This window comes from Mauremys mutica, chromosome 10 (genome assembly GCF_020497125.1).
Source record: "Mauremys mutica isolate MM-2020 ecotype Southern chromosome 10, ASM2049712v1, whole genome shotgun sequence".
Lineage (NCBI taxonomy): Eukaryota > Metazoa > Chordata > Testudines > Geoemydidae > Mauremys > Mauremys mutica.
This window is the reverse complement of record NC_059081.1, coordinates 4,816,902-4,834,771: the sequence shown is the minus strand read 5'-3', so window position 1 is coordinate 4,834,771 and position 17,870 is coordinate 4,816,902. Positions and strand designations below refer to the sequence as shown.

Genomic DNA, 17,870 nt, shown 5'->3' with positions numbered 1-17,870 from the left:
ACCGGTGAGAGCAATAACTTGAAGCCAGTGCCTCTTATTCCAAATTTATCATTTTCTTTTGCAGCTGGACATGATGTAAGTGGCTGGACAATATCTGAGGACTTCTGAAGAACTCTGTTGCAGGGGGCATAAAATAGCCATTGAAGAGAAGATAGATCATCCATTCTTCTGTTGGTAGAAGTTTCTTGAGAGAGAACAGCAGTTTCAAAGGCACTTCTATTTGGTATAAACCTCAGAGCTGAATCAACTGCAGTTAGTACAAGACTTAATGTAGATTATTTCAATCTTCTGTACATTTTTCTGTAGTAAATCTTTTTTCTAAAAAGAAGTTGTTTCACACTCAATATTGTAATGTTGCTATATTTCAGATTCCAGCTAAACACCACTAATTTTAGTGAGGCCCAGTGTTAGTGTCTTACATCATCGGTGTATTGTTTGGAGAGAATGAAGTATGGAGGTCGGTGTGAGATCTCAAGATAATATAGAGGAACTTTTAGTATGAGTAAATCAGTAGCTTCCTAATTCTAAAGGAAGAAAGACATTACTTTTCATGGTCTCTGTCAAATCAGGAAAGGGAGAACAAGTAGGTATTTTGGGCTAAAAAGAGTAACTTAAAAAATGTCCAGTCCACGGATTCATAATGTATTCACTCAAAATATAAAACTGAATCTACAGTACAGCAAAACATTTCCATCATGTTGATTTGTCACAGTATATCCAAATCAGTGATTATTCTCTTGTTTTTCTTGTTTGGATCCTCTCCAGCACGAGACAGTAACAGCGTTGTTTAGAAGTCATCTTTCATTTTACTCTTCAGTCTCTTCCCTTTTCAGTGGGTACCATCACCATTGACCTGTTATGTTCTCTCTTGTTCTGATGTACTTGATGGCGTCATTCTCTGCTTGATGCACCTTCAGGTCCTCCACAGACTTTAACTGCTGCATTTATTTTAGCTATCTCAATGTTAACACAATGAATGAGTCAGTTGTTCCTCTCTTGTGCATTGTAGCTAATTGCTAACAAGCTGCAAAGGAATCTTTTAAAGTTTAAAAAATTAAAAGTACTCAGCACAGATGATTATGGTTCTTCAAAAGACATATTGATACGCACAGTGCTTGCCACAAGCAACCAGAAGAAAGTAAGTGGTTCAGTTAGGATTCAGAAGATACCTGAATTCTGCTTGGAACCAGTTACTTGGTTATGATGTCCTATGATAGACTTATACTGCAAACATTTTTTCTGGGATTAGTTTAACGCCTTATTCCTCGTTAAAACTGGGTCATCTCATTATTGTTAACATAAGCATACTATATGGAAGGGAGCTGAGACGACAGTAATCTCTAAGACCTGGGCTGTGCTTAAAATGAGCTTTGGTTTGGAATGTCTGCCTTTCTTATAGAGTGATTCCAGGTTCAGGTAACACAAGTGTCTCCTCTCCCTTCCTGGCCATGCAGGAATAGTCTCATTGCCCCACGTTTGGGTCATACGTGGAAGATGGCCACCCACACTGAGTTCAGAATGAGTTCTGTGAACATTCTTTGGAGTTGGTTCCCCTGGGGCTGATTGGCAGCAAACAGACTGTTGTTCAAATCACCAGAGCCTTAGTGTCCCCCAGAATATTTTTTCATAATTTTAAATAATATAGATCTGGCTACAAATCCATTCTCTTGAGTGTCTTTTGATGTCAAATTTCCATGTTGTCACTGGCCGGTTTTTCGTTTTCTTATTTAAAAAAATTGGTTAATACAATATTTCAAGGGCTTTTTTTTTTCAACCCATTTTGGCAGTCTTTGGAGCCATATTGGCTAAAATCAGTTCATGATAGACTGTTTCCTACCTTTTTGGAAGAGATATAAATGAATGTTGGGATGGCCCCTTAAGACTGGAGGTTGTCCAATAAAGGTGGTTTCTTATACAGTTTTCATTGTAAACAAAGCTAGCTCTGAACATGAAAAGCCCTGTATAAAGATCAAGTGTGATTCCGTTGTCTGTGTTTTGCAAACATAAATACCCACGACACCCCCATGAGGTAGGTATCCCTGTTTTACAGAGATATTTAAGGGTCTTGGCCGGGCCCACAGGGGGATTTAGAAGTAATTCTGTGAGCCAGGATTAAAAACAAACAGTGAACGTACATAAGTCAATATGATGGTATCCTGCAGGATATCCTGTTGTTTACACAGTACATTTATACTCAGAGTTGCTAGATCTGAAGAAGGTGAACAAGGATTTAAAGGATTTAAGGAAGGCATTAAATGAAACAAAATGGACTCCTAAGAAGTACCTGAGACTCTTTCGTTCATTCTAACCCTCCCATCATTACAATTGTAATAGTTCAAGATTGAAGTTTGAAATGGTCTGTTGTAAATAGGATGAAATTCAATAAGGGCAAATGCAAAATATTCCTCTTAGGAAGGAACAATCAGTTGCACACATACAGAATGGGAAATGACTGCCTAGGAAGGAGTACTGCAGAAAAGGATCTGGTGGTCATAGTGGATCACAAGCTAAATATAAGTGAACAGTATAACACTGTTGCAAAAAAAGTAAACATCGTTTTGTGATGTATTAGGAGGAGTATTGTAAGCAAAACACGAGAAGTCATTCTTCCACTCTACTCTGCACTGATTAGGCCTCAGCTGGAGTATTGTGTCCAGTTCTGGGTGCCACATTTCAGGAAAGATGTGGACAAATTGGAGAACGTCCAGAGAAGAGCAACAAAAATGATGAAAGGTCTAGAAAACATAACCTATGAGGGAAGATTGAAAGAATTTGGTTTGTTTAGTCTGGAGAAGACAAGAGTGAGGGGGAACATGATAACAGTTTTCAAGTACAGTAGACCCCCAGAGTTATGAACCCCTCAGGAGTGGAGGTTTTTCATAACTCTGAAATATTCATAACTTTGATCTGAACGTTATGGTTCTTTCAAATGTTTATAACTGAACATTGACTTAATACAGCTTTGAAACTTTAGTATGTATAAGAAAAATGCTGCTTTTAGCCATCTTCATTTAAATGAAACAAGCACAGAAGTAGTTTCCTTACCTTGTCAAATCTTTATTTTTAAACTTTCCCTTTATTTTTTTAATAGTTCACAGAGTACTGTGCATTTTTGTCTCTGCTGCTGCCTGATTGTGTACTTCTGGTTCCAAATGAGGTGTGTGGTTGACTGGTCAGTTTGTAACTCTGGTGTTTGCAACTCTGAGGTTCTACTGTACATAAAAGGTTGTTATAAGGAGGAAGGAGAAAAATTGTTCATTTTAACCTCTGAGGATAGGACAAGAAGCAATGGGCTAAAATTGCAGCAAGGGCGGTTTAGGTTGGACATTAGGAAAAACTTTGTAACTGTCAGGGTGGTTCAGCACTGGAATAAATTGCCTAGGGAGGTTGTGGAATCTTCATCATTGGAAATTTTTAAGAGCAGGTTAGACAAACACCTGTCAGGGATGGTCTAGATAATTCTTAGTCCCTCCATAGAAGACATATCATAGAGTCATACTACTGCAAAGCTCTTCTGCTAATAATATGGGAAGAACTAACTTTTTTCTGTCTCTGCGTGTTGAAATCTTCCTGATCATGGAGCAGAATACTAAATTTTACCACTTTTCTCTTGGTGCTGGAGATCCCATTACTGTTCCAAACAAGTCAATGGGAATACTACGTTCGCTGCAGTGACTTTTGTAGGGACGTACACCTTTGGTATGGGATGAAGTGGTATAAAACTTGTAGAGATGGGGAGATTACCAGCATTTTATATAAGTGCCTGGAGTTTCTACTTAAGATTATCACCTTTTGGGGCAAGAACTTTTTTTTTCTGTATTTGTACAGTGCCTAGCGCAATGGGGTTTTGGTCTATGACTGGTACTCCTAGGTGCTGCTGTGGCACAAATAACGTATGGGAGGGGAGAAATTCTCTTCTGCTGTCAGCCGGTCATAATCCTGAAGCATGAAGATTGCTAGCTATTGTATATTTTGTTATAAGCACATTAACCTAGCTAGCATAACTGCAGATGTACTAAGTGGCTGATCTTCTTCAGCTAAAATAAGCAGTTATTCATACCCGTTAGTTTATTCCAGAAGAAAACTCATTTTTTCACTGAGGTCTTGGCCTCTATACCCCTTCCCTCCAATCTTCATTCTGCTCCCATTTCTCTCACTTGTACTGCAGCACAGTGCAGACAGACGCTGGAATGACGTATATCCGTAGTGGTGGGAACACATGCCATGAAAAGCACCCCTATGCCCCCAGATCCCATCCCAAATTCTTTGATGAACAAATCACCAAGAAAAGTTAAAGTGCCTTCATTGGAAGGATGACCATAAGCAAGTATGGCATTGACTGCTGCAGAAGAGCATAGTGGGCTTTATAGGTTGTGCGGAATATGTACATAGCATTTTAGAGCACTGTTTAGTAGGCAGAGTGGTGCCATGAAGCATGCCTGCCAGCCAGCCTTGGGAAGAGCATGTTAAAGTTGTAGGCAGTTTGAGTGATTTTGGGCTTTTAGTTATCAAAGCTGAAAGCTTCAGCAGCCTAGGTTGCCTCATGCTAAAGAAAACTACCTTGGCTTTTCTAGTTCTTTCATGCAACAACAACAAAAACGAAGAGCAACTACATTAAATATGAAGCAAAATTGAAATCAAAACTGGAGAGGAAAAACATTAGGCTGAAAGATTGTACATCCTAACAGAAGCTAGAGTTCTCAAAACCTGAAATGCTGGATGTTAAAATTAGCTTTTGAGCATGTTCTGGTTTAATCCTGTATGTTTGAGTGGTTATATTTTTCTATGCGGCAAATTCTGATGGGTTTTGTGGTTGTTACAGTTTTGAAATACTATTTGCAGTTATGAAAATAAAAGATTAGGCAGGTATTGGAAAATATCTTCATTCAGATGGTTTTCTCAGGCCAAGTGAATTCTTAAACACCTTTCATCACAGAAGTACATTCTGTGAACAAATGGCTCCTCCTTCATCCGTCAGACCTGCTCCCTGTGCATATTCACAGTTATATCTGTTCACTTGAGTCACTATGGTAAGTTTTATTGTTTTTTACCCCTGCTAGTCCTGCTGAGCCAACACAGCTAAAAGAGGTTGGAACAGAACATACAGTTCTCTTGATACACAAGAGGGAATAGAATCTAGTCCAATCCCAGTTGCCAAACACGTGCTGAAATCATACTTTGATGACATTGTGGTTGCCCAGGTACCACTGAGAGCTTCATTTGGCCTGTAGAACCTTTATTATTTTTATAATGCACAAGAAAGAAAGGAACCCAGCTCATCGACTGCCACTACAGCATACCAGTTCTTCACCATGATGGACTGGGGCAGTGGGGAGTCCTGGGCGAGAGGTGGAGCACTGTCTTCTGCTCAAGGAGGGCTGCCAGCCAGTCTCCTCCCCATAAAGCAGCAATGCTGCTGTAGTCAGTTAGCATCCTCTAGCCCAGATTTTTCCACATGTCCTATTGATTAAGTCCTTGCACTCCTGGAGGCTATGCAGACGAGCCATCTCCTGCAGCTCTCTTGCCTGCCTTCAGCTCTCCTGCCTGCCTCTCCACCAACAGGCAACTGTCACACTAGGTGATTCCCCCTGCCTGGCTTTCATCGGCAGGGACATGCAGGCAGCAATCCCAGCAAGTCAAGACCAGGTCCAGAGTCAGGACACCTGTTTGGCAGGGGGACCCCAGGGGTGCAGGCAGACGAAGAATTAGCAGTAGTGCTTGTGACATGCCATTTTCCTTCCATTGTGAGTTCTTCCTTTTCAAGCACCTCCTGTAGTAGAGAGAGAAGGAGCCTGGAACACGGCCTGGTGCAAGATTTGAGGCCTGAACCAAAGGCTGTGAACCAGAGTAGACCTGGCCTTGGCAAAATAACAAACAACTAGATATGTAAATACATTTCAGAAGGCTAGTACAGATACACCCCAGTCTAGTACAAGATAAGATGGTTTGACAGAACAATGAATAGGGATGTGTCAGAGATATCAGGAACAAGGGGAGGTAGCAAACATGTCATGAAACACACGGTGGTACGTAAGTTGTTTATCCCAGTAGTTTGTCTCAGTCAATAAATGACGGAGTACCTCGCCTTAATCCTCTGTGCGGCCGAGGGGACAGCAGAAATTCCTGCTCCTAACTAAGCCATTCCTTGCCACTCGTGTTAGTGTACCTGTAGCTCCTATGGGATGATAGTACTGTGCCTTGAGGGCAATAAACTTGGCCAAGTGCCTTTGTCTCCAAACCGTGCCTGTGGTATTTATCACTAACATCGGGGTCTGCTGAATTAGCAGGTTGCATTATCTGCTGTTAGTACTGATAACACTGGAGCTCCAAGGACAGAAGCACTGAGCAGCCTGAACAGCGTTAGCAAGACAGCAACATTCCAACCTTTGACACTTAACAACACTTGCAAGTTAAGGAAAAGAAAAAACACATCCCCTCCCCCTCCCTGCAAAACACGCAACCCAACCTTCCTGCCTTCCTCTGCTGAGGAACTCAGTTGATAATTCCCTTAGTCTCCCAGCTGCCTTCATCTCACCAACCACACGTCTAACCAGCCACTGGGAGCCTTGCATGCTTTTGAAAGCCTGGACCCCACACACAGCTGGAAAGGACAACCCAACCCTTCTCACTCAGCCACGTCTAATCACTGGCTTATCCAATCAAAAACGATGCTGCTCACACTTCAAAGAGCCCTGCTAGAAAATCGGCGCTAACTCAACCTAGTCCAGACAGCAACTAAGCTTCATTCCAAAACATAGCATCCTGCAATGAGCCCAGAGTCCTACCTAACACAAAGGCAAATTCCCAGCAGACACTCACCAGGTGGCTAACTGAAAGTCAATGCAGTTGCACTAGGGATGAATTTGGGCCCGTCTTTACCTAAAAACCTACATAGAAGGCATGCCAGCTTCTACATGGTAGTATGAGGGTGCAGCTCAGGTGTAGAGGGAAATACACTATGTCAATAGCAAGATGTCAGGAGCAACTGTCCACATCTCTGGAGATGCACATTAGCTTTCTCCCAGCTCTCTTTCCATGCTAACATCCCAGGCTCTGGTAAGTGACTATCTTAATATTAGATCTGGATGGATTTTATAAAGGTGCCCAGCTCTGAGAAATCCATCCTTTTGGTATTCACCGCCTACCTTCTATCCTGTAAATATTGGAGACAGCATGGTCGAACGGGTGGGACATTAGACTAAGAGTCAGGAGTAGGGCAAGTCATTTGACTAATGCTCCTAAGTGCTCCAGTAATACAAATAATAAGTATTAATTCACCTCTCTGAGCTTCAGTTTTCCCATCTGTCGAACAGGGACAGTAATACTTACCGCCTTTTATAAACACTGAGATTAAGGATTAAAAGCTACATATCATTGAGCCAGTAGAATTTCACAAAACCTTTTAACTGCAATAAATTACAAACATGATTTCCAAATTCTGGTAAGCTCTGAGCACACAAGAGGCCTCTGGAATACAAAAAGTTTACAAGCTTTCATTAGTTTTACCTTTTGGCTTGGGGCGCTTTTGTTTTCCTCCTTGGGGAGTTTAACAAAATACATAGTTCAGAGCACAGAAAAATACATGTTCAATCATTTAATTTTTTTGGGGGGGAGATATAATTCTTAGGTCCCCTCTTTGTGTCAATGCAGTTAGCGCTCCCTGTTTTCACAGCAGAATGTTGCATTCCTCCTTTTAACTTGCTGATTCCGCTGCAGCTTTCCGCATCTAAAATTAGTTTGTGTGCCAAGTCAAAGGATTTTTCTTGTTTACCCTCCCCCCCAATCCTCCCCTTTCACTTTCTTCTTATTACCAGCTATTATTTCCATCAAATAACTGTCATTTCTCTCTCCTCTGAGAGGGAGTGGATGCTGCAGCTTTCAAGACGTCTCAGAGAATAAGCAGAAATTTCTCCAGCGTGGAGCATAACAAGAAAACGTTTTCTATCGGATGGTGTCTATGGCCAGGAATAAAGAGATCCCAAATCTTTGGGAAGGCGACTGTGCTGCATTCTTCAAGCCCTAGCCAAGTAATATTTTTGCTTGCAGCATATGGATCAGAAATATCTCAGGTAACGTCTGACAAAGTTGAGCTCTCACCAGTTTAATAAAAACATGTAGCCAAATGATCAGTGTTAGCTTCTAATAGGGTGAAATGTATCCCTGGCGCAGAGGACCAGCATAAGCCCTCTGCCTCACCTAAGCTTTGTGGCGGTGGGCAAAGCAGCAAGACCGGGGCAGCCGACCCGTGGACAAAAAAAGGGTCTTTCAACTGGCCCGTTTGGCCAGCATGGAAGGCCATGAGATGGGTGGGTTAGGGAAAGGCCAAATGATTCACGTAGTGGACCCAACACCCCAGGCCAAAGGGATTTAGAGGGATTTCATCTCTTCTGCACTCCCAAACATTCAGACTGATGGGAGAGGAGCAGTTTCACCATTAAGGGGTAAGAGATTGCACAGCACAGGTAAGATAAAGAATAACACAGTCATATTGTCAGCAGTTTGGGATATAATTCCTTCATCCTGGAGGCCTCCAGTATTGTGTGTGTCCTTTTAAAGGGTGTCCCCAATGCTAGTTGTTTGTTTGTACAATGGGACCCTGAGCCCTGGTCTGGATTTTTAGGAACTATAACTGCAATAGAAATAAGAAGAATTTGGCGTCTCTCCGTTTTTGGTGCCCAACTTGAGCCACCTTGAACCTAGTTTTCAGCGGTGGGTGCACAGCAGCTAACAAAACCCCATCTCATCCTGGGCACCAAGCATCAGTGCATGACGTGCTCTTTGAAGCAGGGACCTGGCCCTTCTATTTTTGCTGAGACGACATAGCTTTCCCTTACTGTGAAAACGGGTTCTGTATTTGTGATGCGTTTGAGCCTGGGGCCTCAAAGATGCAATAAAGAAACAGTCCCTGCCTCGAGCAGCTTGCAATCTAGGTGTAGGCGAAGAGGGAAGTGGAGACAGGCAGACGCGGGGGAACACAAGGTAACAATGGGAAGATACTGATGATATGATAAGCAGCGATCTCGGTATCCCACTACCTCTTAAAGATCCCAGTTTTAATATCCATTGTTGTCCTCAGTAGCAGCCCTTGTCAGTTCCTTCTGCTGGACACAGGCGTTGCTAGCTCACCCTGTTCTAGTCTTTCTTGTGCAAAGCTCCAGGCCCTTATCTTTGAGCTGCAGCGTAAGGCTCTGGTTGCCTGTTTTTCCTCACTTAGCAGAGGCAGCGTTTTTCAGGAGAGGGCGCAGATCCTGGGACCCTTCTCAGTCAGCCTGGGAGCAGTTGAGGTTGGAGTGGACGCTTCTGAGTCCTCTGCTGTCCACGGGTTAGAAGGAGAGAGAGGGGCTGATTCCGCTTCCCTCCTGAGGCATAGAATCATAGAAGATCAGGGTTGGAAGGGACCTCAGGAGGTATCTAGTCCAACCCCCTGCTCAAAGCATATGGGCCAGCCTCCCTACACACTGGAAGACAATGAAGCCAGCTTCTCTCAGGGTGGGTGAAGGTTAGGAAGATAAAGGTCTGACACTCCTGCATTTTTTTTGTTATCCCCAGTTTTCTTATACCACTTCCCCCTTATGGCAAACTGACCACTTCCAGGGTCACAGGGACATCTAGGCATTGCCAGGCTGGATCAGACCCCAGGTTTATCTAGCCCAGCAACCTGTCTCTTGAAGTATCCAGTGCAGATTTTCATAGTTTCATAGGGTCCCAGGCCAGAAGGGGACCACTGTGATCATCTAGTCTGACCTTCTGCATAACACAGACTGTAGAAATCCCTGAAAATAATTCCTAGAGCAGATCATTTAGAAAAATCTCCAGTCTTGATTTAAAAATTACCTGTCATGGAGAATCCACCACGACCCTCGGTCAGTTGTTCCAATGCTCGTTCCACATTTGCTGCTGTTGGGTTTTTATACCTTCTTCTGGAGCATCTGGAATCCTGGGAAGCATAAGTAAGGGAGCCTCAAGTAAGAGACAAGAGGTCATTTTACCTCAGTGTTTGGCACTGGTGAGGCCGCTGCTGGAATATTGTGTCCAGTTCTGGCACCTGCAATTCAAGAAGAGTGTGGGTAAATTGGAGAGGATTCAGAGAAGAGCCATGAAAATGATTAAAGGATTAAAAATCCTGCCTTTTAGCAGTAAACGCAGAGTGCTCAATCTCTTTAGCTTAACAAAGAGAAAGCTCAGGGGTGACTTGATTACAGTTACTTACATAGGGAACAAATATTTAATAATGGGGTCTTCAGTCTAGCAGACAAAGGTCTAACCCAGTGGTTTTCAAACTTTTTTTCTGGGAACCCAGTTGAAGAAAATTGTTGATTCCCACAACCTAATGGAACTGGGGATGGGGGGTTTGGAGTGCAGAAGGGGCTCTGGGTTGGGGGGCTCAGGGCTGGGGCAGGGGGTTGGGGTGCAGGAGGGGCTCCGGGTGTGGAGGGGAGCTCAGGGCTAGGGCAGGGGATTGGGGTGCAGGAGGGGGTCAGGGCTCTGGGCTGGGGATGAGGGGGTTGGGGTGCAGGAGGGGCTCTGGGTTGGGGGGCTCAGGGCTGGGGCAGGGGGTTGGGGCACGGGCACGGACTTACCTCCGGCGGCTCAGTGGCGCAGCTGAGGTGCACCGTGGGCCATGCTGTGCCCCAGAAGCGGCCACCAGCAGGTCTCGCTCCTAGGCAGAGGTGCACGACTCTGGCCCACAGGCATCACCACTCCCCTCAGTTCCCATTGGCCGGTTCCCAGCCAATAGGAATGCAGAGCCGGTGCTTGGGGAGGAGGCAGCACATGGAGTCCCATGGCCCCCCTGCCTAGGAGCCAGACCGCTGCTGGCCGCTTCTGGGGCACAGCGCGGTGTCAGAACAGGTAGGCACTAGCCTGCCTTAGCCGGGCAGCATCACCAACAGGACTTTTAATGTCCCGGTCGGCCGTGCTGACCAGAGCAAGGCGACCCAGCACCTTACATGCCACGACCCAGTACTGGGTTGCTGTTGCGTTACAAGCGGGCCGGATAAAGCACAACAACCAATATGATTGCAAGCTGAATCGTTTATTAAGTACAATGCATCATATTATATAGGCTTCTCCATATTAGCAAACGTCAGACACACCAACATCACATTGCTGCTGATTGGTTCTTAGTCCGATACACACGCTTTTCACACGCATGGCCCTTTGCTTACTGATTTCCCATTTCCCATGCAATTCATCTGATTCATGGACTTGTTTATCACCTTGAAACCGATCCCAGCTAGGCCACCTGGCGTCTGCCTCCCTCTGGCAGTTCCCTACTTTCTCACAACAACTTTATCTCACCCCACTGTCCTTGATGTCCGCTGCCGTAACTTTCCACCAAAGCAGCATAGGGATAATGCAATCCCACATCTCCCCCTCTTTTCTTAAAGAGACATCCAATAAACCTCTCCAAACTTCATTGCAAAAGGCATACAAAACAGGGCAAGCAAATAAAAAACAAAAACACAACTCCCAATGCAATTATTCCCATATGGAGAAGAAAAATAACCTAAGTGGGCCAGCCAAGGCCATTAAGCCAATCCCACAAAGGATTATAATCACATGTAAGCTTATACATATTATCCTGCAATTGCTAAAGCAATGCGTACATAAAATGCAAATAATTAAATAAATTTATACAACACATACCTACAAAATTCTTACAACCATATTCTTGCTTTCCAAGACTATTGGTATGCAAATTTTAATAACCATTCTAAAACAAAAGAATTGGCCAATAAAATTTCTCTCTTACTTAAGAAAATGTATTAAACTTTAGCATATCACATTTTTCTTCTGATGTATCCAAACACTTTGTATTCTAAATTAACAGAACCAGTATCTGCATTTCAATTTAACCCTTCAGCTTAATTTCAAATCAAACCATCTCATAAAAATATTAAACACAACAATTCTGGCCACAAAACAAACACCACAAAACAAAACATAAAACACAAAACATAATTTTTACTCTGTTAGTAAATGCATGGTATATTAAATGCTATGCAGCTAGCATTAATTTTCTTTAATTATCTAAAAGACAAAAACAAATCTACCCCTTCTGGGCAATCAATTACTACTTAAAATATACAAATACCCTTATTAATTTTAGGCAAAACAGGGGAACATTAATACAAATGCTTTTTGGCTTGCTCTTTACTTTTAACTTCTGCTTTTAAACACTAAAAAAAACCATCATCACTTACAGTGCCCTTAGAGCCTAATACAATTTTAATTACATAGCACTGTATACATTTTTTAATTAATTTAACAAAATTATTCATAGCCAAACAATTGCAAACTAATTTTTTTGACTAAATTTATTTACAAACATTTCAAAGACACCAAAAACTTTTCTCTTTAGCATCTTTACAAAATTCAACTGCTGTTCCCTCTAGCAACTACAAAGTTAACTTTTTACTCTGCCTTAAATCACTCGCTTATTCTCCAACAACCACTTACCAATTCAAATCACCATTCCAAATATTCTCCTGAGTATTTGAAATCCCCATGCTTGTGCTTAACTACTTTTTCTCTCCACTACACCCTCAAAAGTTTTCCAACCTGCTCTCCAAGCTCTCTGTCTATTGCCTGCCCGCCTGGGCCCGATCCTTTTTCTCACTGAACCGTTCCGTCCATGGACACTAGCTTATTCCACAACCAGTTTAGCTAGGAGGCTGGGCTTCTTAACTAGCCCCCACCCTTCTGGTCTCTTCTGTGAACAGTTATCTGTACTTTCCCACCGTGGGGGCTACATTCTCATGCATATAACTTTAATTACAACATCTACTTTCCGCCTATCTCATTTAGTATAGGCTACATCTAGTATCAAGCAGCCTTACAGCTGCCAGTAATCAGCACATAACACAAAAAATTACAAAAATCTAATAAGGCTAACAGAAGCACTTTACATAAAAGTACTTTGGGTCACATAGGCCCAAAGCCATCCTCCCAAATTACCTAAATTTATGCCTAGTAACACCAACAACTCCTCCCTTTGAGAATACTCAACAAACTTTTGGCTGAGTTTTCTCAAACTTTAAAAACAAAAGCAATTAAACTCTAGGAAGCTGGGGTTAGTAATGAGGGGGTAATTAGTTCCACAATCATCCTCCCCATGGACCCGGCAGGATTCGGTATGTGAGAGCCCTCACCCCCCAACCGGTCCACATGCTGGGGAGGAGCACTGCAAATGTTCACACTTCCACCCAGACAGTGTCCAAGTATGTCTCTACAACCCCAGATCAGATGGTACTCCTGATATATCTGTAAGGGCAGTGGGCCATCCTGGTGCTCAAAATCACTCCGAATGGCCATCAGCTGGTTATTCAGGATTTTGAACGTACTAAATCCCACAGCAATGCTTTCCCAGCCTCAGTAATAGCCCATACCATCTCTGCCAGTAGCCTTTGGATCCTAAAACTAATGGCGGAAATGACATGTAACTCACCAACTCCAGCCTGTACTTGAATTAGCGGAGCTCCAACAATAAAAAACTAAATAAGGGCAATATCATTTACAATCCAATTAGGGAGGGCAATACATGCTAAAAAAAATTTCTCCAGAACACAGGGCGCAGCCTGTAAAATAAACCCCAAGATCCAATCAATACCACATTTCTCAGCAGGAGTCCCAAATTTCTTCCTGCCAGTGTACAATTCTTTGTTTCTTCACCAGGGTCAGTTCTCAATGTCCTTTTAGTCAGGAATTCCTGGACTTTGGCAATGTCAGTGATATGAGTGTTTTTTCTTCTTTTCCACCACCGTCGTGGTTCAGCTTCTACGGGGGAGATTACCAGGACATCATCCTGTAGTGGTTTTGCTTCTTTCAAAAGAATCCAATGACACAATGGGGGCTGCCAGCGGACAAGGGAGAGGTTAACCAGCACGTCACCTTGTCCTTTTTTCCTGCTGTCCAGAAACACAATAAAGCTAAAAAGGGAAATAGGCTAACCATCAGTAGGAGAATTCTTCTGATGTGAAGGAGTCTTTTTGCAGTGAGAATCATGGGTCCAAGCAGTCAGTCTCCTGGTTCCAAGGAGTGGCAGGGCTGCTAGGATCTTTGGGCAGCTCTTCCATACCTGTGAGAAGAGACAGCTAACACATTCCATTAGTGCCTGGTAGGGTTTTTCTGCTCTCATTCTTTCTGGCCTAGTCAAGCCCCCCTTTGTCTGGGCTGTTCGCCAAGTCTTAGCTGTAAGCGGTGTGTCCTTGACTGGGGCGAGAAAAGAATGAGCTTTCTTCGGTTAACTCATTCTGTTCTTTTTCCTTCCCTGCTTGGCTTCTTTTAATCTGTGCATCCTGTGTCAGAACACCCAGCTGTTGCAGCTCATACCGGAGAAGCATAACGGTTTTCCCGGCATTGTCCCAGGCTCAGACCAGCCAGCGTAGGACGCCTTCTCCAGGCTCCTGCCAAAACAACTTACTTGCTTGTAGGTCCGAACGACCTCCGGGGCCACGGCACGAGCCTCTGCCTGTGCCGTGCACTCCAATGTCTTCCCGTCCAGGGCTCGCTTCCAGCGGAGCACCTCCTCGTCCTGGGCCCGAAGGGTGGTTAGGAGGAGCCTCCCCAGCTCCCCCTCTTTTCTTAATAAGTGAGTCAGTGCAGCAGGGGAGATTCTTTCCCCCTGTCGGTTCATGATGTGCAATAAAAGCTTCTGTGTTATCTTTTCTTCAGCTGATACAGCGGTACTCATAACTTAGCCAGCCGTTTACCTATGAGCTCAAACACCTGTGAGCTCAAACGCGCCTCTCTCGGACGCCCAGGAGCCGCTATTCCACGGTACCTCCTGCCGGCTGTAATCCCCGCTTTTCCACTCTCGACGAACGATCCGACTTATTCGAATCGCATCACGTCGGGGTCACCATTTGTTGCGTTACAAGCGGGCCGGATAAAGCACAACAACCAATATGATTGCAAGCTGAATCGTTTATTAAGTACAATGCATCATATTATATAGGCTTCTCCATATTAGCAAATGTCAGACACACCAACATCACATTGCTGCTGATTGGTTCTTAGTCCGATACACACGCTTTTCACACGCATGGCCCTTTGCTTACTGATTTCCCATTTCCCATGCAATTCATCTGATTCATGGACTTGTTTATCACCTTGAAACCGATCCCAGCTAGGCCACCTGGCGTCTGCCTCCCTCTGGCAGTTCCCTACTTTCTCACAACAACTTTATCTCACCCCACTGTCCTTGATGTCCGCTGCCGTAACTTTCCACCAAGGCAGCATAGGGATAAGGCAATCCCACAGGTTGCAACCCACGAATTGAAAAACTCTGGCCTAACCCAATTGAATGGCTGGAAGCTGAAGCTAGACAAATTCAGACTGGAAAATAAGATGTAAAATTTTAACAGGGAGGGTAATTAATCGGTGGAGCAATTTACCAAGAGTTGTGGTGGATCCTCCATCACTGGAAATGTTTATATCAAGACTGGAAGTTTTTCTGAAAGATCTGCTGTAGTTCAACCAGGAATTAATTTGGGGAATTCCTATGGCCTGTGTTATACAGGAGGTCACGGCGATCCCTTCTGGCTTTATAATCTATGAATTACTTTTCATTTATTGACAGTGAACATCATTTGCTGTATTGTTGCCCATCTACCTAGCTTATTGAGGTCTCTCCGAAGTTCCTTATAGTCCTCCCTGGTCCTGATTAACCTAAACAACTTTGTATCATTTGCATGTTTTGCTGCCTCACTACTTGCCTTCCTTTCCATAGCTTTAATAAATGCATTAAGCAATATGAAACCTTGTCTAGAACCTTGAAGTGCTCGCTGTTAATCCTTTTGCCTTGATGAAAATTAACCATTTAATCTTACTCTTTGTTTTGTGTCTCCTAGACAGATTTTGATCTGAGACAATACTTTCCCTACTTAGCTTCTTTTTAGCCTCTTGTGCAGAACCTTGTGGAAGGTCTTTTGAAAGTCTGCATAAATGATGTCAATTCATTCTCCTTTGTCCACTACTTTATTGACAGGTGAAAAGAATTCTAAGAGATTAGCGAGTCACGATTTTCCTGTGCAGAAACTGTTCTGGTTCGATCCTATCCTATCATGATCTTCCTGGTATTTTGTTGTTTTGTTTTTAATGATCTATTCCACCAGTTTGCCAGGTACAGGTATAATATTCCCTGGTCTATAATTCCCCAGATTACCCCCTAAGCCTTTTTTAAATATAGGTATAATAACATTTGCTACCCTCCAATCTTCTGGAACTGTTTTTAAACAGCATAGATCCAGAATTACCTACATGGTATGACTAATTTTGGTCGTGTGACCATGTATGTGTGTAGCTGTGTATATATAACCTTAACCCCAGACCTTTAATGAACTTTCCAATCCTGGTCTAAAAGCTAAACGGCTCCTTCATTTCTTATCCCTTCATGGATGGATGGGCTGCAGTTTATAAGTAGTGTAGGGTATGTGTATAGGGAAATTTATCAAGGTTAACAACAAACAGCAGATAAATCATACCAGCCACAGAGGCGAGGGAGGAAAGGAGGCAGGAGATTTTAGGGAAGAAAACATTTTAAGTGATGTGGCAATTTGCATACGATTGATGCACTTGTCTCTTGCCACATTCGGTCTGTTGAACTACAAGAGCAGGCGATGCTGTCTGTAAATCAGGACTGTGTTTCAATGGGATGCAGCTGTAGGAAACGCAAAATGTACTTATGAAACAGCAAAATCGCCTTGGAATGCATGTGTGTAATATACGAAGGATTTGATCAAATGGCTCCTGGTAGGTTTCTGCTCTAAGCTTCTGATTTTTGCTAGCAAACAAACAAAACTCATGGAGATCTGCATTTGCAAGGACTATGTGCATCAATTATCTGCTTTTTTAAAAAAAGCTTTATATTGCTATGGTGGCATTATAGCCAGAGATGAGAAGAGAGTGGAAGGTCTAATGGACAGAATCTATAGCCAGGCCTTCAAGGAGAGGAGGAAGGAGGCTGTGTTGTAATCATTTCCATGCCTGGCTTGTCGAGGCCAGGGCCTAGAGAGACCCTGTGTGGTGACACTAGGCAGCAAGGCTATATTTAGTCAGTCTAAAAGCTGCAGAGCCAGAGAACCACAGTGTCCCCGTGTGTGTCCAGCAGCTTCAGTAAAGATTTCCCATTGTACTGCTTATAGGTGAGTCTTTTCTCTTCCCTACCTTGAGAGAGAGACTGCGAAAGTCTAATGGTTAACGTAGAGGACTGGTATCAGAGGGGTAGCCGTGTTAGTCTGGTTCTGTAGAAGCAGCAAAGAATCCTGTGGCACCTTATAGACTAACAGAAGTTTTGCAGCATGAGCTTTCGTGGGTGAATACCCACTTCTTCGGATGCAAGCAGCTTGCATCCGAAGAAGTGGGTATTCACCCACGAAAGCTCATGCTGCAAAACTTCTGTGTAGAGGACTGGGAGTCAGGAGGTCTGGGTTTTATTCCTGGCTCTGCCAGAGACTCGTCGTGTGCCCTTGGGCTACTCACTCAACCTTTGTGTCTCTTTTATCCTCCCATTGCAGATGGGGAAACTTTTATTTCCTTACAGTGTCTCACAGGGAAGACAGTCAGTGTAAAAGAGCTTTGAGACACTTGGATGAATTGCCACCATACTGCGTATGTAAGTGCACAAGTTTACTATTAAGGGAGTCATAAAAACTAACTTAAGAAAGGAGCAACATATTTGTGATGCCAGCGGGACTGGAGTAAAACATGGTTGTAAAGGCTTGCGGAGGAGAAGGTGAAATTCCAGTAGTAAGTGTTCCAAAGGCAGCAGCAAAACTTGTGACTAAAAGGGACTGGTGTTCAAAACAGAAAAGACCCAGGAGCTCTGGAAGAAATGCACAATAAATAATTCTACTTAATAATTCTTA

General features: G+C 43.4%; 1 protein-coding gene across 1 annotated transcript in view; it reads left to right on the top strand.

The window, feature by feature from the left end:
- XRCC5 (X-ray repair cross complementing 5) overlaps window positions 1-2,464 on the top strand; it is an 81,679-nt gene extending 79,215 nt beyond the window's left edge. The window contains exon 21 of the mRNA XM_045032942.1: window positions 65-2,464. Within this exon, the coding sequence (XP_044888877.1) occupies window positions 65-79 (15 nt within the window). The 3' untranslated portion in view covers window positions 80-2,464. The remainder of the gene's footprint in view (window positions 1-64) is intronic.
- The last annotated feature ends 15,406 nt before the right edge of the window (window positions 2,465-17,870 follow it).